At 34.7% G+C, this 21,790-nt stretch overlaps 1 protein-coding gene across 1 annotated transcript in view; it reads left to right on the top strand.

Moving 5' to 3' along the window:
- Positions 1–20,964, top strand: part of LOC145247542 (eukaryotic translation initiation factor 1A-like) — a 36,065-nt gene extending 15,101 nt beyond the window's left edge. The window contains exons 3-6 of the mRNA XM_080109381.1: positions 4,415–4,518; positions 13,709–13,841; positions 17,101–17,189; positions 19,104–20,964. Coding sequence (XP_079965507.1) covers positions 4,415–4,518; positions 13,709–13,841; positions 17,101–17,189; positions 19,104–19,118 — 341 coding nt within the window. The 3' untranslated portion in view covers positions 19,119–20,964. The remainder of the gene's footprint in view (positions 1–4,414; positions 4,519–13,708; positions 13,842–17,100; positions 17,190–19,103) is intronic.
- Positions 20,965–21,790: the final 826 nt, after the last annotated feature.

Genomic DNA, 21,790 nt, shown 5'->3' with positions numbered 1-21,790 from the left:
AAGGTGCACCATTCCTCGTAAAAGCTAATGTGACTTAGCCATAGTGAGGAGATCTTATTTGGGCAGCCTATCCTTGTTTTATCGTTATCTCCATGGCAGGTGCTTGTCTGAACTCCAATCTCTGGTCCCCCCTCGCCAATCTTTCACGAAAAACACCCGTCTAGCTGAATCCACTGTGAAAAATTTCCCCCACTCTATATCTGTGCCTAAATCAAAACGCGGATTCCATGAGCAAAGCTTCTTTCTTAGAACTGCACGCCTGTGGAACTCTGTTCCATCTGCTTGCTTCCCACCGGACTACAACTTGGATGTTTTCAAGTCCAATGTTAACAAATTCCTAATGAACCACCCCTTTAAGTAAACACTTCATCAAATCTTCACACTAATGTAATGTACTTGCAATAACCCTTATCCCTGAGTGGCTTCCGGGCCTTGATAAGTGGTGATCACTGTAAAAAAAAAAATACTATGTGATTTTGAATATTTGGTCAGGGTTTACTTCTATGGAAAAAATATCCTCATGCCAGGTTGTTTTGACAAACCCCTATACAGAGAGACCTTAGACATTCGAGGACAGTGTCTAGTAGGCATTCAAGTTTGTATGTCTGTTAAAAACTTTTGTCATTTGCATCGCACTGGCATGAACATGGTATGATCTCTCAAGCACATAATGTTAAAAAATTAGAAAAAAAATCATCAATTATTTCATGTAGAAATGCTCTTTGTTTGAAGTGCGTGTGTGTATGGGGGGGGGGTCAGGTAGAAATGTTGGTTTCGACGTTTTAAAAAAAGTTAAATTTGCAACATCATATATAACATTTGAGTCGTCGTGGTTCAATCAATAAGATTATACTTAACTTTTGTGAGTTCACGTCCACCATGCAGCATTTTTTATTTTTTTTTATTTTACAAAATTTTGCTTTTGCTGCCCGACCATTTTTGTTTTCAGTTTTTCTGTTCGACCATCAATATGGATTTAGGTAAGCCCGTACTACTGCATATATTCTAACTGTAATCTCTTAATGTATATACCATGCACTGGATAAGACAGGAGGGCAGTAGCCCTAGATATATCTGCCTTTGACAGGGTATGGCACAATGGTCTTCTCGGGGGAAAATTAGGTCCTATGATATTACTGGATGAATACTTAACATGATTAAATCCTTCTTAAATAAGAGAAAAATCCAGGTTGTCCTCGATGGTCGTACATCTAAACAATGATATAAATGCGGATGTACCTCGGGGCTCGACCCTTGGACCTTTTATCATTCCTGACATTCATAAATGACCTCCCTGATTAAATAGTCTCTGAGATGGGTATATTTGCTGACGACACCACACTCTTTAACAGGCATGAGAGGAAATCGAATGAACATATCCAAGGTAATGGCGGAAACCCTAGAGGAAGACCTCCAGTATTGATGGATGGTAACCTTCAATGCTGCCAAGACAAAGCTCGTTTCCTTTAATAATTACAAGAAACCTTACCAACCACCAATAGTTATGGCTAAAGATACATTACCTGAAAGTACTGTGTTCAAACTCCTCGGCTTAACGTTCACAGAACATAAGTTGGAACAGATACATTGAGAGCATTGCTAAGGCTGCTGTGAAGAAGGTGGGCTCTCTCTACCGTGCTAGAAAGTTACTTATGCTTGAAAGTACCCTGTACTCTACAAGGCCACCGTTCGCCCATGTATGGAGTATTGTTGTCACATTTGGGCTGGTGCATCTGCTACTAGTCACTCCCTCTTGGACAGGGTTCAAAAGAGTCGCCAACCTGATAGGTCTTGCACTGTCATCTAAGCTTCAGGTATTAAAGTCAAGGGGCACCAGTACAACAAGTACATTAAAGTATTTGTAAAACAAATACAGGAGTGTGATGAGACAGAGGCTGAAGCTTGAGAGATAGTGTGGAACCTATTAAATTATAGGTTCTGCTTTGGACCGTCTTATGAGGGAGAGACTAGTGGTTGGTGCACTAACCCGGATGTAATGACAGTATTCCATGTATGGATGAACTGTTGGATACTGGCAGGTGTGAAGTTTTCTAGCATGGTATAGGGAACCCACCTTCCTTGCAGCAGTTTTGGTAATGTCTTTTTATTTGTTCCAATTGATATTATGTGTGAATGTTTGGCCGAGATGTTTAAATAACCATCTCTTAGGTAGTGCTATTAGCCAGGGTAAATTGGTTCAATCGGTTTAAAGAAGCTAATCAATAATTTTTATCTTGGCCCCATAATCACTGCAACTGACCAAGGAGAAGAAGATATCCACAATTGCATCAACAGGGCTCATCTTGTCTTCAACCATCTTCACTCTCACCTATGGCCCTGGCATGAAATTAATCTGAGAATGAAAATCAGAATCTACCAAGCCTTGGTCTGCGCCATTCTCCTGCATGACTGAAACGTGCCCAATGAGAATTTCTTACCAACGCAAACATGAGGTGTTTTACCATTGGTGTCTGCTCCAGGTTCGCTGGGAGCGATTCCTCTCCAATGCTGACGTCTGCCCAATCTATCCTCACGAGCCACCTTTAATGTGACCACACCTTTCACTGATAACCAAGCGTTTTTATCCGTGAAGCCATTGATCCAGTCCCACTGCAGGACTGGAAGAAATGTGGTGAAACAAAATGCAGAGTTCATTTTAAGCTCTCACCTTTACGATCTACGTCACTGGAACCGTTTATACCTCATGCTCATGGCTTCAGCAGTATTGAATCATTGGTATGATGGGCTTCAAGCCAAGATGCGGCCAACTTAAGAGACAGGGCCGGCTCAACTGATCCACAGTGATAATCAAATCAAGTACAAGTACGTAATGTTATAACCAGGCAGATGGGTTGTTGCCCAAATCCTGCTTCATGTGACCAATTTGTATAACAAGGCCATCTCCAGTCCCTAAATGCAGGGGCTAACCCTAAGTCCCCATGGCTACAATCTTAGTCTAGTGATGGACTCTTCAAAATGTAACTGGACACTTGTAACTGGAACTACCATTCTGACGTTTAGAGCGCACAACCCTAAGTCTGGGTGGCAACACTTTTCACTTTGGCTAGCTGTACGTTGATTTGATGTCGAGTTTCTTTTTGTAGATCCTCTGGTGTCGCTGGTATATCACTTTTCTCATGCAATCTGTGCTGATTGTTGGCACTGTGAACAACTGTATTTTCAAATCAAAGCAATTCAATAATTAATGATAACTCAGATTATTTTCTTATAAATGAGAATAATTATTCACGAGATATTTCAACAAAAAAAGGTTGAACTATTTGTGTTCTTAATGGTTTCAAGATGCAGGATTTTTTCATATGGTTTCTCAGTCAAAGTAGAAAGAGCTTTTCGGTTAAAGCCCAACAACCTGTGCGTGCAGTCTCAAGATCAACGGGCAAGTCCTCTCATCTGCCAAAAAACAAACAGTTTTATCAATTTGTGGTTTCCCCTTCTCTCTAAGCCAGACTATTTTCTCCTCTCTTCTCTTTTTGCCTCCTCCTTCTCCTGATTATCTTTCCCTCCTTTCTTTCCTTCTACCCTAAACCCCCTTTTCTCTATCTTAATCCATATCTCTCTTTTTAATTCTCTTTTCTCTCCTAAATCTTTTTTTTCATTCCCCTGAGATCCTTGTATTTCTTTATCACATTGGTATTTTTCAATTCCCTTTTAGTGTTAAATTATTTACTTTTTTTTTTTTTCATATCACAAATGTTTTGAGAGATCTTGCATTGATATAAAACACGTTGTTTATTTCTAAGATTTCTCTTTGTCAATAAAAATGTTTATTTTACTTTGAGAAATAATTCTTTCCCAACAAAAACATGCCCTATCCTCCCTCTGGGCATGTGAGACATCTTTGGCCAAGTGTCAACACCTCCGAACACACCTAACCCTTAACCCATAAGCAAAGTAATTTGGCGCTGTCTGGGTGCATGAAAATATGGTTATATAACTGTTGCCTGTTTCACAAGTATTTTAATGGAATGTGTTCCAATGAACATATTGCACTTGTTTCCTTTCAACGTACATACTCCTAATAAACCCATTTAGCAACAATATCCCCCCCCCCTCCCTGCACTGTAGAGGTCCTTAGATACCAGAAAGCTTTTACTCCAAAAGCCCCCCCCCCCGACTGCTAAGAATTGGAATTCTCTGCCTGCTTTTGCCTGTACTGACATGCAGACATTTAAATGTAATGTAAACCAGCACCTCTCTCATCTCCTTGCATAGTCCCTCGTGAACATGGTCCTAAATAGTAATCCCTTACGTCCAAGTGGCAATATGCTTTGTTTTGCGGGTGAATACGGATAAAAAATTTTTTTTTTTTTTTTCACATTTTTGTTAGACTAGCTCTCTATTTCGTATCGTGTGATATGTAATAAATAGGTAAATCTTTTTTTCTTTATTTCAGAATATGCACAAGTTGCAAAGATGTTAGGTAACGGACGGCTAGAAGCAATTTGTTTTGATGGAAACAGACGTTTATGCCACATTCGAGGAAAATTGCGGAAAAAAGTAAGATTTAAAAAAAAATTGATTCTTTTAATAGTGTTATGTAAAGAAAACTTTTCTGTTCTCCTAAAATTCAGAAACTACCTCAGATACTTACATTTTCTAATTCAATATGACCTCTGTTAAGTTATGGCAAAATAAAAGGTTCTTACCCAGAATTCCTTCTGTATATAAAAAAAAAAAATGTATATGATGTACATATCCATGACCAAGATTTTTTTTTCTCTTATTATTTAACCCTTATCCTTGAGTGGCCTCTGGGCCTTGATAATGTGGTGATGCCTTTGTAAAAAAAAAAAAAAAAAAATATCCATGACCAAGATTTTTTTTCTCTTATTATTTAACTTGTGTACAAACTTTTTGTCTGTCCTATTCATCTGATTTAAAAATTAAATATTACTGTTTGAATCTTGTAAATCTTTTATTCAAGATGACAGCACCTATAACTACCTCTCCCTCCTTCCACAGTAAATGTGGCAAATAAATCCACCCGCAACATCTACATTCAGTAGAAGTTGCTCTCAGTGGTAGAGTATATGCTGCCGTTAGTTGATTTATCAATTTATGCATTTGAAATTTTTTTTTTTTTTTCTCATCTCAAATATTTTCGGCAACAAAGAATCGAAAACAAAAATTTTGTTATTCATCTTTTACTTTCCCTTATTTATTGTGAGAGGAACGTATTGTTGTTCTCTTAAAAAAAAAAAAAAAAAAATGGCTTTTTGAACTTATGTTAAGTACAATAATTTTTTTTTTTTTTTTTTTTTTTTTTTAAATGGAGAATAGATAACACATTGTTCATGCATCGTCGGCAGTCCCAGTAAATCTTGCTTCTCCTTATTTGTCCCTCAGCCCTCATCTTAAATGAGTGATATTTTTGGCAAAGGAAGGAGAAAAGGCTGAACACTAGGTCGGCAGATTCTTTTCATGAGCAGTCGCTTGAGATGTCGGAATTTTTTTTCTTTCTATTCCTATCTTCATGATTGTCGGGGGGGGGGGTGCTGGAGGTAAACGTTTTAACTGGGCTGACATTATCCGTCTGAGAGTCAGGGACCTGAACCTTGGATTAACCACTAAGGAGGCTGTCCTATCAGCATGTGAAAAGTACTAGGGCTGCTGTATTGCCATTTGCTGAATCAATTCTGATGTGGCTTCTCGATGCCATATTAGTAGGTAATGTTACGACGTTACCTTTTCATGGTCTGAAAAAAAAAAATTTCTTTGTCCCCTTTTCTCCCTTACTTTACCTCTCTGCCCTGCTCTAACCAAGTCTGCTGACCTCTTCCACAAACCCTTGTATTCAATCATGAAAAGTCTTGAAAAGCAAAACAAGAGTAAACCCAGAACTCGAACTTCCAATGCAGATCCCGACTACCAGGTTTGTTCCAACCTTCCAAAAGTTTAAATCCAATTCCAGAAGACCAAACCAGACCTATTGTTTCTGTGTGAACCCAGCATTGGACTGACTGTTCCTCTAGATGACTTCGCGATTAAAGGATACTCTTAACTTTACATCCAAATCCGAACCATTAAAGATCATGGGCATGAAATATGTGCCTACATTAGAGATGGCTTTCCATGTGGTAGGGACATCTCCAGAGAAGATCCAAATTTACCTTATGTGCTTCTGAGTTGCATTTGCTCACAGCACTGTGTTGATATTTGCCCTCTATCGACTCCCACAATGGGGTTACTATTTTTAAGAACGTCTTTGAGAAAGTTGACTATCTCCTTTCTGTTCATCTATCAGCTAACATTCACGTCTGTGGTGACTTCAATCTTGAATGGCTAGACTGCTCAAACAAAATGGATGATGAGGGGAGGTACTGTCGATTGTTTTCATCGCATATGACCTAACTCATATGGGTGGATTTGTGAATAATCTCTCTCTCTCTCATATATATATAATATATATATATTATATATATATATAATATATATATAATATATATATATGATAAAAGTTACTACCGGAACAGTAGTAGAAACTCGCTATGAAGCAAGCGAACAACAGAAGATGTTGTATTTGAGAGAAACAGCTTATCTTATAGGCTTGTATATACTGATGTTTATTAGCTGTTTTCTTTTCGGATGAAGTTAATGTCAAGAGAGATAACGCACCTTTCTAGGGCTTTCCTCGTCTAAGTTTTATAGGATGGTGCTTTTGGGGAGGGGTATTTCATAGCATATCTTTTAAAACTTTATGTAGTCATGTTTGGGGAGTATTTCGTCATAGATAATATTATATCATCAGGAGAGAATACACACCGTTTCAGGGCCTTCCTCTACGGCTTGTTCACGTATCAGCCCCCCTCACTGATGTGAGGCCCAATTATCTGCTCAATACAGTTAAAAGAAAGGACGTTTGATAATTAAACGGCTCTTGTTACGAGCAACGGCTTTGCGCATGTCGTTCAATGTTCAAAGGCTACGTCTGACATATTTGTTGGGACGTGCACATATCGAAGAAAATAATGATAATATTAGTAATAACAACAATAATAATAATAAAAGTACTATATATATATATATATATATATGTATACATGAACACATAAATAAAAAAAAATCTACTCACAGTAATAACTACACTGTAGACCCTTGCGAACATATCATGCGGTATTCCTTTTCGCCTAGATTGTAACGTCGGCTCTCTCTCTCTCTCTTTTTTGTTTCACGTATTAATGTTGTTTCTACTCAGCTGTCATAAGTTATTGTAAATCCAATCTAGGTGAGTATTTTCCTTGTTAAGGCTTTTTTGCATCGGCCACATTCGTTGATGCGAGGCTTAGATATCTGAATCGCATTTGAATTAACTGTTCAATGCAGTAAAAATGTTTAAAAATTGGCGTTTCATATAACGACGGCTTTGTGCGCATGACATTTAAATTTAAAGGCTGCGTCTATATCAAGTCCGTTAAGTTAAGACATGCTCATATCGGGGGGGGGGGCGGGGGGGATAAATAAATAATTAAAAATTGTTAAGCAAAGAAAATGAAAATCATTAATTAAATAAATCTGCACTGTGTATTTCTTTTAAGCCAGAGCCAGATGGCACATTGTTCAGTAATTTCTGTTAGACGTTTATTAGCTGCGCTTCTTTTTCGGCTTTTAATTCCAAGCTGTCCTAAAAGTTGATATAAAGAGACTGAAATGAAATCTCTTGCTCCAATCTCAACAGCTCGAAGAATTGTAATGTAACCTTCACGAGTCAACTCTTTTTAGGTTTTCATATTTCTCCATCTTGTATTGGTGTTGCTTCTCTACCCGTATCTCATAAGGTACTGTCAATTCAATCAAGACAAGTTTTTTTTCTTGTTATTGACGAGAGAACAATGTCTGGCCGTTGACCTTTTCCTTTTATAATTTTTGGATAATTATTTTGCCAGCCAGGGAGATCTGCGGCGACTATCCAATCATCATTGATTCCGAGAATATTTTGGTTCTGTACTAGCAATGGGCTAGTTATACGTTTTGATCTGATCCACATTTTTCCTCCCTCGGCAAAAAACTCGTGGCTTATGTTAGCTGCTTCGGGCATCATATGGTTGCTTATTGTTGTGGTCAGTTCTTTCAATACCCTGTTGTGCCGCCATGTATATCACCCATTAGCAAGGGCCACTCTGCAGGAACTAAGAACATGTTCCATAGTCTGAGGTTTTTCTTTGCATACAGGATAGGTTGGATCCTCCCCTTTCTTCCATTTGGCAAGGTTAGTCATTGATAGAAGCACATCATAAGTTGAGCATATTATGAAACTCAACCTTAGCAGCGACATTTGCCAGATGTCATTCCACGTAATGGATCTTTGCATAACTTCTTCCCAGTTTGTCCATTGTCCCTGCTGTGACTGTTGAATGGCTTTTACGAGATATGCTATATAGGGCAACATTTGATAATCCTGGAGGCAAACCTAGCCATTTCCTCGTATATCTGTTGATTTTCGCTTTGATTGCCTCAACCGTACTCATAGTTACTTCATATATGAGAAGAGGCCATAAAAGAATTGGGATGAGCATGTGTTGAAGACACCATACCTTGTATTTACCTTGAAGTGGACAGCGTCTGATCGTCTTCAGACTCTCATCGACGGTTTTTATTGTCATTTTAACCTGGTTGGAGTCTTTCAAGGTGTTATCGTACCATCTTCCCAGGCTTTTTATTGGTTCTTCTGAGACTAGGAATTTTCTGACCACCACTGAAAAACATATCTTCATGCACTTTTCCTTTTCTAAAGGGAGAGGCATCTGGACTTCTTAGGCTTGAAAGTCATTCTGGACCAAACCATTATTTCATTCATAATGCGGAGTAACTCGCGGGTGTCAGCTTCTTTTGATGTGAACATCGTGGTATCGTCCATGTAAGCCTTTAATGGTGACATTTTGCATTCTTCACCTAATCTAGTAGGGCTATATATATATATATACACACACACACACACACACACATGCATATGGACTTACAATGTACACACTCTGAAACTCTTGTGATCACACCCAAACATCCAGACCCATGTATGGACAACAAACATATACACAACGAACACTTTCAACTTCACGCATGCACATTCGTATGCATACACATGTGTAGACAAACACTCTCTTAATGTTTTTATCATCTATGGTTAAATAAAACATCTTATTTGTATATGTGTAATTCAATTTTTACATTCTCCTTTTTAACATTATCCTTGTGTCTTTTTAAATCTACCTGCTAAACTGGCACTGGTGATGATAGATGGGATTTGATGTAATAAGAACATATACCAAAAACTAGATTCCCATCTTGAACAGAAAATTGAGCATTTAATTTTAAAAATCGTGTAGAAAAATGCTGAAAAATCCTTCATTTTCATAACATTTTTCACAACACTGACTTTGAAATTTCACTTTTTATAAAATATGCAATTAAAATTGATATATTTATATGAAATACATTGAAAGAAAAATAAATACATGGATTATAATTTTAATTATGAATCACAACTAGCAAGATATCTCAACTTTTACTGCATTGATTAAACAAAAATTGTAAAAAAAAGCTAATTAGCAACTAAGTCTTTTAAATTTCACAATTCAAAAAGATATGTGGAGATGTATTACACAATATAACATTGATACAAGTTACAGAACCATGTATTTTAATTTTTTATTAGAGGCAATAATATAAATTTATAATAGAACTAAATTGTTCTGTATGATTTCCTTTTGAGGAAAATGAAGGTCTAATTTGCTGGCACGATGACTTTGTAATAATGTATCTGTCTTGCTTCCTGCCCATATACAACTTTTTGAGAAAAATCAATCAAATTTGACCAGTGTGGGGCTGCAAAATTGATAGTATTTTTTTTTTTTTTTTCTAGTTGTTCACTATTTCTGGAAAAAAACAACGCAAGAAACAATTATTTGAAAACACTTATTTTTAATATTTTTGTGATATAATATGAATAGCACTGACTATTATTTGGGTAAATTGAGAAATATTTATTTACCTAATGGACAAAATCGTTTGAATGCCCTTTTCTCTCACATCCAATTCATCTTTTATCATCGATATTATGATATTTTCCAGATGTAGTTTGGATTTCAGTTAACTGTTTTGTTCTCTGAATCATATTAAAATATACTGTTGTCGGTTTTGATCTCAAACCAATTAACTGCATACACTTGGATGATAAATATGACCAGAATGTTTAATTAATCATAGTGTTTGAGGATAGACAACTCTAGTCCATAAACACATTAATCTTGTGGCTTATGTTAGGCATCTTCCTTGATTCAAGGGCCCAATTTTCTAAGTTAACTTCTCTACAAGAAATAGCCACAGCATACTCAAAAAGTAGCCTCTGGTCTTCACGCTTAAATTATTTGTTTCTTCTGCTGTCAGATAATGATGATCGGGAGGGACACTAATTTTTTAGAATTCTACTTGAGGCAAATCTTGATAATTATTGATACAAAGTTTCCCCAAAGGGCCAGTAAATGTTAGGCTTTTTGTTGTTCCATCAATTAATTTAAAAATTGCTGTAAATGGCAGTTCTCCTAGTGGAACCTGAAAATTGGAAAATTTGCATGTTTAATAATAGCCAGATTACATAATAAATACCAATATATTATTTTATTTTCCACAAAAAAGGAACATAATTGCAGGTGAATCTATAGAATTAATTTTACCTCCTTGTTAGGAGGACAAGTGTAGATTATGTGCCTTGTTTCACAATTTTCAGTCTTGCACTTTACTGCAAAGTCATCACATCTCAAGACAGAAAGTTTACAGCTACAAGAAGATATATCAAGCAGTCTGTCTAGCTGTTCCTTCATTGTTTTCACGTTGACAGGAAATCTTTTGCAGCAATCAATCTGTTTGGCCCTCTTATAGCAAAATATATTGACCTTCTGTCCTATATAATATTACCTTAACAAGGATAATTTTGGATTTACTGCTTGCCGAATTCTAATTATTTCCTTGGCAATTAACTTAGAAATCTCACTTTTTTAATTGGGGATAACTGTTTTCGAGGAAATAACTAAATTGGATGACTTGGCGTGTAGTTCGGGGTGCTGTTTCATCCAAATGACAAGGTGGACCAGCAAATTTTGTGAACCACGGGTTAAAACTGAACGTTGCGGTTTTACTGACATTCTAATCTGAAAAGTAACATAAATAAATTGATTATAACTGAAGGAAACTGTATTAGGCTATCTTCAAGTTTCATACATAAAAAAAACAAGTGCTAGTTATAAGAAATAAGTAAAAACTTTGTAGAGTTGAATTAGATGTATTGAAGCGAGAGGACCAAACCAAATCAGAGACATAGTAGTGTTTAGTTTAGACGTTTTTAGCAGATTTTAGCTCCTCCTTCGATAACATGAATTTATCGATAAAGAGATTCATTCTTGCTGTAGCTGTACCATTTTAAACGAGTGTATAGTGTTTAGAGTTTGAAAAACCAGTGCTTGTGCATCTGTTACTATGCTGTTTTTAATATTATTTTCAAGTTAAATTTAATTTTATGAAATTTTTGTTTATTAACTTTTTAGGTGAAAGTACAGAATAGTTACAATACAATCCTTACCATATTAAGAATGGCTTTCTAAATAAGTTATTTTAGCACAATAACATAGATGCACACATAACGAAACTCCTTTTAAAGGAGTTTCGTTATTTACTTGTATTAATCTTTGTGGGTTATCGGATTTTAAAACTATAATTTTAGAAGAAAAATACTGCTTGAAAACAATTACACCCTAAAAATAAAATAAATTAAAAATTTGACACTAATTTTCTACAAAGTATTTTTTATTAAGTAGAAAAACTTGAAAATTTACGTGATTGTTTTGTAAAGAATGTGTAGAATAAAATTGTATGGACGATTATTTTTTTTTAAATTTTTTTTTCTTTTTTTTAATATAAAACTGGAGTATTACCATATTTTAATAAAAATTTCAAATAGAATTTGATGTAAAATATTAGGTTGGTGCAAAAATAATGCTTTTGACGTTCATTTGAACGTCAAAAAATGCCATTATTTTTGCACCAACCTAATAAAAAAACAAATTAAAAAAAATAAAACAAATGTTTAAATTCACTGCAGACACTTGAAATATAATAATATATATTTTAAACAAGTCTGTTTCGTTTTTCCTTTCGAAATAAGCCTAAATCGTAATGTTTTCAAATTAAATAATAAACAAACGTTAATTTTCAATATCAATAACGAGCGTGTTTTGCGACGGTGAAATCTAAAATGTTTCCACCCCAATAAAGTTCCTGAAATGAAAAAGCGAACTTTGGTCGTTATAATTTAAAAAAACATAATTTTGCCTTTACACTTAATATTTATTTTATTAATTCATTATCCTCATTCATTTTATTTTGAAATGTAGTTTAAAATATACTCTAAATGATGATTCCATTTTCTTAATAGTATGGTTCACCGAAAAACTTTTAATCACTTCAATTTTTCAACTTTTAAAGTCATTTCCTCAAGCAAAGATAAGGATATAGAGAAAAATATTTTGTGTAGGTCTTTTCTATGTCAAACCCCAACTATCATCCCTAATGCCTCACCTGCTGATGACAACCTCCGACTTTCAATGTAACAGCCTCTAAGAAATATCGAATACGCAACCTACAGATCAGTAAAGCTGTACCCAACAAGGCACAAATAATTGTACGAATTTCAAACAATTCATAAAACTAGCGATCTGGCGAGTCTTATGAATAACGCATTTAAAAAAACAAAAAATGGGTTTTGGCTTTAAAGAATATTTTTTAAAAATGTGTACTTATGCAACCATGCTATCAGTAGAATTGTCCAGGTGGTTCATGGAAAATGCTAGGAGGTGCAGAACGAAAGTTTGATTTTTTTCTTGTACAAATGCTGGCCAATTTTTCAAAGAAATGTTTTTGTGTCAGTACAAAGATAATTCAATGAATAAAATGATGGGAATTTTTTTTTTTTTTTTTTTTAATGAAAAATCTATATATCTATAAAAGTGAACATGTCTGTCTGTGTACATTTCCCTACGCAATAGCTCTGTCAATTTTTAGTCTACAGACTCGAAATTTGATATACAAGGTACTGAAATTTGGGAAAATCTATGATCGGTTTTCAGCCAGAAATTTGGTTGTTAAGGAGTCAAAGTTCAACAATTTGACCTTCGAGAACTCTACCAAATTCCGCCGACAATTTTGGGTCTAAATACTTGAAATTTTAGATATAGGTTCCTTGGACATGGATCTAACTTAATAACTTGATTTGAGCCCAAAACAAATGTTAAGGGGTCAAAGTTAAAAAAAAATTGACTTTTTTTTTTTTTTTCTCAACATACACCTCCAACACCCGGGCAATGCCGGGCACCCATGCTAGTATTTGATATTATGGAGATAATTCAGTAAAAAATAAACTGACAAATAAAAATGTTTTTGTTGTTACAAAGAAAATATGATTATTGAACAACTTTTACAAAAATTAAAATACGATTGATTAAACCACCTGGACTACTCTGACGTAGTATTATGGTCCTTATTTTTCCTAAGTACCAAAGAATGTTTTTTTTAATTTTTTATTAAAGTTCTGGTATCACCAAAACCTGCTGTATCAGTCTTCTATTTTATGCCTCCCTTTTTCCAAACTTTCACTTTCATCTGCATAATCTGTACATTCAACGCCATTTTCATTTAATTGCAGGTGTGGATTAATGCAGGTGACATTATATTACTCGGTTTGAGAGATTACCAAGATACAAAAGCTGATGTCATTCTGAAATACACACCTGATGAAGCCAGGAATTTAAGAGCATATGGAGAATTACCAGATTCAGGTAAAAAAAATTATTTATTTTTATTTTTTTTAAATCCTTTTACTAATTTTACATCTTTTGTTTTAAAAATGGTGATTCTACTATTATTACTCACGTAAACCTTGTGTGTTCAAGTTCTGTTGAGGTGATCAAATCACTTTCACTAATGTCCTTTGGAAAGGTATGAACCTGTTCTTTGTCCTGAGTGAAACCCAAGGAAAGACTAAACTCTTAGACATTGGTGAAAAGCAACTAATTTCGGAGAAGGTAAGCGCTAAGATAACCATGAAATACTAATGATCCTGATGCCTTGGCCTTGTCCACAAGAACTCAAATCTTTGAAACAAAAACATGATTGCTGGAGAAAGACCCAGGAAGGAGGATTTATAGACTTTTGGACTCCAGTGCATATAATGTTGGAAGATTTGGCTTAGGAAATACAAAGGAATGCCTATTGGATCTGGCAGCAGTCAATATCAGGATTTGTCATCCTCGAGTTGTCTCTTCATCTTTTACAAGCAAGAATATGCCAGGCTCGGATCTGCAACTCTATGAACTTATGGTATTGCTATAAAATTGTTTCCATAATTTTCTGTCCGATTTTTGGATCGGAATACATGAACTGCATGGAAAACAAGTGCTTTTCTTAAACTCACATGAACAGGCCATTCTGTATTATATTCTTCTGTTCTCTGTAGTGTTTTTTTTTTTTTTCTTGTATAACGTTTCAGTTGATGTTAGTGCCAAGGTTCTTCAGGTGTATCTTGTCAAACTCGTTAAAACATTGTGAAAAATAAAGCTCAAGATGAGAATGGTCGTTTGAATAATCCAAAATATCCTCATCTCAAAAATTGGAACATCCAAAGGAATTGCGGATTCAGTCAACACCAGGATTTGTCTTATAATAAGTGTTTAGATTTATATCTACCACTGTACCTGGGAGACGCATAATTGTAACTTTAAATTAAATATTTCAGAAATAGGTTTGAAATTTTCACGCAGTGAATGTTGTCCGAAAATTTATTATACAGACTAGACACTCCAGTATTATTATTCAGGTATTATTGATAATTATTTAAGTCTTTGTGTTGAGGCACTATATATATTTATAGATTGTTTTTTTTATCCATGTCTAGTCACAAAAACAAACATGTTTTTATATGGCTCCTTGGTCTTTTGACTAAGATCAAAAGATTGTCACATATTTCATTGAATATATATATATATATATATATATATATATATATATATATATATATATATATATATATATATATATATATATATATATAATTCTTTTTTAACGTTTGGGAATTCCTTAAGTATGATTAATTCCATGGAGGTACCAACTAAGTAATTTCAAAGATTCCTAAAGACCCTTGACCCCCACCCCCACATCAATTTTTTAATTAGAACTTCATGCCTAAGGTGGTTGTTTTATTTTCATTAATGTAACCATTACTGAAGTGTATCATTAATCAATGAACAATAAACTAAACCTATAAGATTAAAGTGTAATATCTGAAGTACAGTCAAATGTCGGTCAACTCTAGAGAGCGTTGGGAGGGTTCTACAAGCATTTTTTTTACCTAATGAAATAAACAAATGACTTTTTTATAAAATTTTATATATATATATATATATATATATATATATATATTATATATTTTTTATGATTTATCAAGAAAGCAAAAATAATTTCATTCAGGAATCTTACTCTGGTGTATTTGCGGTATTATGGTGAATGTGATCTCTGGCTATGGTTAGTATAGACTAATAAAAGGTACAGTGATGAGGATGACTATAAACCCCCCCCATTTTTTGAGTGACCTTGTGCCTAATTTTTTTATTTTGTTTGGTTTTGTACATTTCAAGAGAATAAAAAACATGTAGCTCAAAGTGTAGTATCTGAGGTACAGTCAAACGTCGGTCAACTCTTAGCTTTGAAGGAAAATTCTTAAATGGTAGAGCAGAGGCGTGCGCCACTTATGTCTTTCTTGTGCATCAACTAGCTGTACTTTCGCTGCGTGCAAAATACCTAAAAGCCCTCCAGCGCCTTCCGTCTTCACTTTGGGATAGGAAGAAGCATTGGCTTTGCAGACCGGTCAGTGTTCAATGTCCATGTGAGGGAGGCTTGAGAATATCTAACTTGACGAGTCATGAAGACACTATGAGACTGGCTTTCCTAAATCTAATATTAACAGAATTTACGTGGAACCCTTTGGTTAATAGTCTTTCCTGACTTCATCTTAGATCATTCAGTAAAGGGTCATCGTAGGTCGAGGATCAATACAAAGTTTCTCAGTGCTGAGATGTGCTTTAGAAGCTTTCATGGTCAAGCTACCTTTCTCTGGCTTCTAGGAAAGAACTTCATAGGGGATTAATGAGAGAGAAGAGGGCACTGAGAACCCGCTTGTCGAGCAGTTGGGGTTGTCAGAAGAGATCTGCTCCTAGTGGAGTTGGGCGCCATGTTCAAGTCCTCTTAGCAACTGAGTTTTCTTTGACCTGGTGATTGATCCAGAATGCATTATCCCTTAGCACCATACAACACACTTCCAGAGTAGTGAAGTTGCCTGGATATCCCTGTTGCTGGACTCTAGCAGAAGAAATGTTGGAACACGCTTTCTTTGAATGCTGCAAACTCTGGCGGTCCTGGAAGTATGTCAACAAGTTTATGGTTTGTATCAATCCCAAGCATCCTCGCCTGCTGAACATATTCTACATCATTCATAATGTCTGGCTTTTGTGGGACAGCGAGAGACGGATGGTGTGTCTAATAATCTTGGCCATAGCACAAATGGTGGTGTGGCCATAGCACAAATGGTGGTGTGGCCATAGCACAAATGAATGAGAACCAAGCGGTTAAATCTTTTGCTGATCAGGATCTGGTTGTGTTCTCTAAGCACGAATTGAAGGTCAAGATCAGATATGACAGAAAAAGATTACATTCTGTGTTTTTTGAAAAATGATGGATAAAAGTAGCGAGCTTATGTGTCCGCAGAAGAGTTGAGTATAAGTATGTGTTCCCAGCTTGAGCAAGGCACACATGCTTCCTGATCCTGTCAGACTCTAGTTTCAAGTGAATGCCCCCCCCCACCTCTTGTAGTGTAATATTTATCCTCCGAAAAAATTGATGCCGTTTGACAGAAGTTACTATGTAATTATCTCCTTTGAAAAAAATTCAAAATACAAATTGACATAAAGAAACAAAGTGCCGCTTCAAATGGATTCAGTATGTGTATTGATTGAATATTTTTTTTTTTTTTTTACTTTTTTCTAGTTAAAATCAATGAGACTGTTTGGGATGAAGGTGACGATGACAATATCACTTTTGATGACTTTGATGGAGATAATGAAGAAATAGCAGAAGTAAGTATTAAACTTCCACTGTTTTGTTCTCGCCGCGTCTCCTATGTGAAATGTTGAAGTCACTATACTTTGTCAGTGGTTTTCGAATTCTTGATTATTAAGCAGGAATGCTGGATTTCTTATACAAGGCTCATTCTAAAAGTTGTAACTAACTAATTTCTATATCATTTTGTTTGTTTATACTTTACAATAACTCTTGAGTGTGCCCCAGGGGCTCTTTTAGGGCTAATAAAAACACTCCATTTTTGGAACTATTTTACCATATTTGCCTCAAATTTTCTGTGTATGTCTATTTAGCAGTTTTGCATGGTGCTGAACTCAAATTTAAATATGTTAAGGCCTTGGGGACTTTTGAGGCTAAATGAGTCGGGGGGGGGGGCAATGATGTCTTTTTTTTTTTTTTTTTTTTTTTTGTATGGTGCAGAACTCAAATTTACATATGTTAAAGCCTAAAACTGCACCGTTTATTCATTTTCACCAGGATTTGACGTCCCCCTAGGGACTTTTGGGGCTGAATGAGGGGGAGGAGGCAATGCTGAACTTAGTAATTTTTTTTTTTTTTTATACCTTGTTCACTGTGCACTCATGGGGGACCATGTATGCTTCACTTGTTTTTCTTACTACTGGATCATTTTTTAAATTTTTTGAATTAATAATTTCACTGACACAAGTACATGTTTTCATCTGAAATGCGTAGGTTTAAAAGATTACCAATGTAAATAAGCACTGTAATACCTTCTTAATATAGTTTGCATCATTATCTAAGGCCTCTCTCATTATTAGAAATAGATTTCTATTATCCGAACATCGTATCAGTTCTGCAAAACCCAGTTGCATTCTTTTCAATAAATTCTGGGCCGTTAAGACTCTTGGGTAGTGACTTAATAACTTTGTAGTTTGTTTTTAAATATCCTAAAAATTTTACTTGCCACAGGTCAAAGTAAAGGCAATTATTGGACTCCTAACTTCTTGAAGGGATAGCCATTGTTGGAATCAAAAAATGACACAAAAATGGATGGCAAAAAAAAGAAATAGCTATCGTAAAGAAAATTATCTCCTTTTGATTATTTAATCAGGGTTTGTGCAGGGTTGAAAAGGCCTTGACTTTTGTCTTGAAAATCATTCTTTATGTCCAGTAAAAATTTGTGTTGCAATATTAAAAATAAAATCGAAATGAATACTATTAAATACTTTCTAGATATTAATAAAATATTTTTTTTTAAATATTGAATATAGAATCGAAATGCATAAGTCTGAAATTGCATCATATTATTCTGAATAGAAGTGTTATGTCCCTTTATCACGAAACTACCCGATGTTATTATATGGAAAATAGGGAGTTTCATGATAAAGGCATGTAACTTGTATCCACGATACCGGAAATTCAAAATTTAAAAGTAAAATGAACACTGCGTAGACTCCTCTACAATTATGAAAGTAACATTTAGTCACGTTACGTTGGCCAGGTGGTTCAGAGAATGTAAACATGTTTTGTATGTGAATGAAAATGACTTTTTCTGTTGTCAATTAAGTTGTTTTTTTTTTTTTTTTTTTTTTTTTTTTTTTGTTAATTATGATTGTTTATATATCAAATTTTGTTTAGAAAACTTCCATTTTTATCTGGAGAAGACCTTGAAAAACTTTTAAATGTTTTGAAAAGTCCTTGAAAAATGGACATTGAAAATCTGTTCGACTCCTTAATGTCGTTGTTGCAAGCAAAGATTAGCAATATCAATCCAGTCAGAAAAAGCTTCTTTTTTTTCTTTTTTTTTACCACGTTCAAGTAAAATTTTATTACGTATTCAATTTATTCAATTATTTTGTACATGATCATTTTTTTTTTTTTTTTTTTTTTTTTTCTTCAGCAATATTGCACTTTCAAAACTGAATGTTTTCTTTTGTTTTTAATTTCAGATAAAGGAGGCATAAATGTTGAAATGGACTTCATAAAAAGGAGAAAAAAAAATTTACAAGTGTTGTTTTTGTTTACTTTTGTTTATTTTTTTTTCGTATTGGATTGAAAGAGATGATCCATCGACAAAACCAATTTACTGTTTTGTCACTTCAACATCTTGACTGTTATCCTTTTCTCATCATCTCTCTTAGAGGCGATTAATTCTTGGCACAGAAACGCTGCTGCCACCACTGTCACCGTCACAGAAATACAAAATCTTAAAATTATGCTGTAAACGTTATTATTGACGACACAAATTATTTTAAAGGAAATATGGTTTGGAAATCAATCCAAGGACAATTGGGGTTACCTACCAGTGTATGATGTATTTGCATAGAAAAATGAAATAATCAAAAATATAAGTTGGCAAACCTTACTATTGGTTACGTAAGCGTTAACATATATCCTGAAGAAATAATATGGCCAATGCATTGTTACTTCATGTTATCAGGTCAGTGCAAACGTTTTTGCTGATTTATAAAATTTCATTTTGAAAATGAAAAACTGTTAAGGAAAATCTTTATTCATAACCTTTTGTTTATTATCTTCATTCCATCTGTCAACGTGCTTATAAATGCCTCATCTATGAAATATAAATCTAACTCGTGTTTAATCGTGTTATAGTCAGCTGACATACTTCCTAACTTCCAGCTTGGCTTCTACCGGAAGCGGTGACAAGACAAATCAATTCCTTCATTTTTATTGTTCTTCAGTATTTCTATTGTAAAGTGATTTATTGGAATAAAATCTAAGAGAGGGACATTATCGAAAAGTATACGATAAAAATTAACAAAAATATACAGATTAAAAATAAGTTAGTCTTTTATTAAATAATTAATTACTTTAGAATCTATTTAAGTGTTTTTCAAAAAGTCTTTAAAAAAAAAAAAAGTGTTTTCAATAATTCTTAATTAAAATAAGAAAAAAAAAAAACTTTTCGATAATTATTAAATAAAAAAAAAAATGAAGATTGGGAAAACAAATAAAAAGTACATCCACAGGGGAGATATAGGCATGAGAAAAAAAAAGCGAAGAAACTGATTTGTCTTTTCACCACTTCCGGTGGTGCTATATAAGAAGTTAGGAAGTATGTTAGCTCGCTATAACCTGTAATATCTTGTAATGCTTACACAAGACCGTCTAAAGTGGTTTTGTAATCCTCAAAATAAGTGATTGTCCAATGTAAGCTAGGTCAGGAGAACATGCAAGATGGGTTAAGATTTCCCAAACAAATTCTCCTCGATCTTTGTTCAGGAGAACTGTATGAGGAGGAGCATTAACATGATGGAAGATGCCTCCCTTTCTGTTGATTAAGGTTTTCAGGTCAACATGGGTGATAATATTGCAGAAAAATATGAATGATGCTTTAATAACGTGAAATAAAAATGTTATAAATTAATCGTTGCGATAAATTTATGTAATAAAAAGATACATAAAATATAATCGTTTAAAATGTTTTTTTTACAAACCGGCAAAATCTTTTGCACCAATCTGATAGTCTAATCTACTTATATTTTTTATTAAAATATAAAATTTTTTTAATGCAAATAGATCGCACACGACAAGGTTAAATCAAACAAAAATAGTTTTTGGACTTATTTTCCATCTGTATTCGTTTAAATTAATGTCGTTAATAGTAACGCTTACCGATAATTCTTGCAAATATTATTACTTTGACTATTTACGATTAAAGTCAGCCGATTTGCCAAGATGAATCTACTGAAGCATAAGCCCCAGAAATCTGTTCCCCCAAAAAATATGTCAAAATCTCTTGTACATAGATCAGCTCTTCGTACATTTCAATTTACTCCTTCTATTACACTTGGTTGTTTTGTTTTTTCTTTTTTTTGTTAATTATTATTCGTTCGCATTCTGCAGACTACTGTTCTCATCTCGACTGTTATTTTTCAAACGCCCCGTGCCATAAGTACAAGGTGGAACAATAAGATTGTCATTCTAAAAAAAATACTACATGATTCCATTTCCGTTTGAACACCATTTCCTTTTTTTTTTTTCTTTTTATTTTTTTTTTTTTTGTTGTTGCAGACGATGTACTCGTTGGCCAGTTGTGTACAGATTACAAGAGCGATAAGAGCTTCTATCATGTCTGAAAGTGACACAATGTTCAACGAGTGAGATCGGAGATGTGCCGTTGTACAACTCATGTTCTCTACCAATCTAAGTTATGACAACAGGACCATTGCCAGCACCCTCAAAGTGCATCGCAGGATACTTACGAATAACAGGGGCGTGTCCAGGATGATGAAAACAGTTTCTGGCTACGGTTATGGCATTTAGTTTGGTTTCAAATGAGGGCCACTTCACACCTTCCAAGTTTGCTTGAAAGTCAATACTGAAGTGTACCTAGATGTACTGAAGAGTGTGGTGATCCCCTGGTGTAATTAGGTGGCCGCTGGCAGACCCTGGGTGTGGCAGCAGGACTTTGTGCTGGCCCACAAGTCCATAGAGCCCCAGGCTTGGCTTCAGAAGGAGTACTACGACTTTGTACCCTACTCTCACTTGCCCCCCCCCTCCTCACCTGACTTGAACTCACTGGACTACTTCGTTTGGTCATATGTTGAAAACATTATCAACATGACCTCCCACAACAGCCTGATTGCTGCCATTCGCTGAGTATTCGCCGAGC

The sequence above is a fragment of the Euprymna scolopes genome, chromosome 25, assembly GCF_053919585.1.
Source record: "Euprymna scolopes isolate OS-2025 chromosome 25, ASM5391958v1, whole genome shotgun sequence".
Taxonomy (NCBI): domain Eukaryota; kingdom Metazoa; phylum Mollusca; class Cephalopoda; order Sepiida; family Sepiolidae; genus Euprymna; species Euprymna scolopes.
Note: the sequence above shows the minus strand (reverse complement) of the source record. Positions and strands in the feature narration are given on the sequence as shown.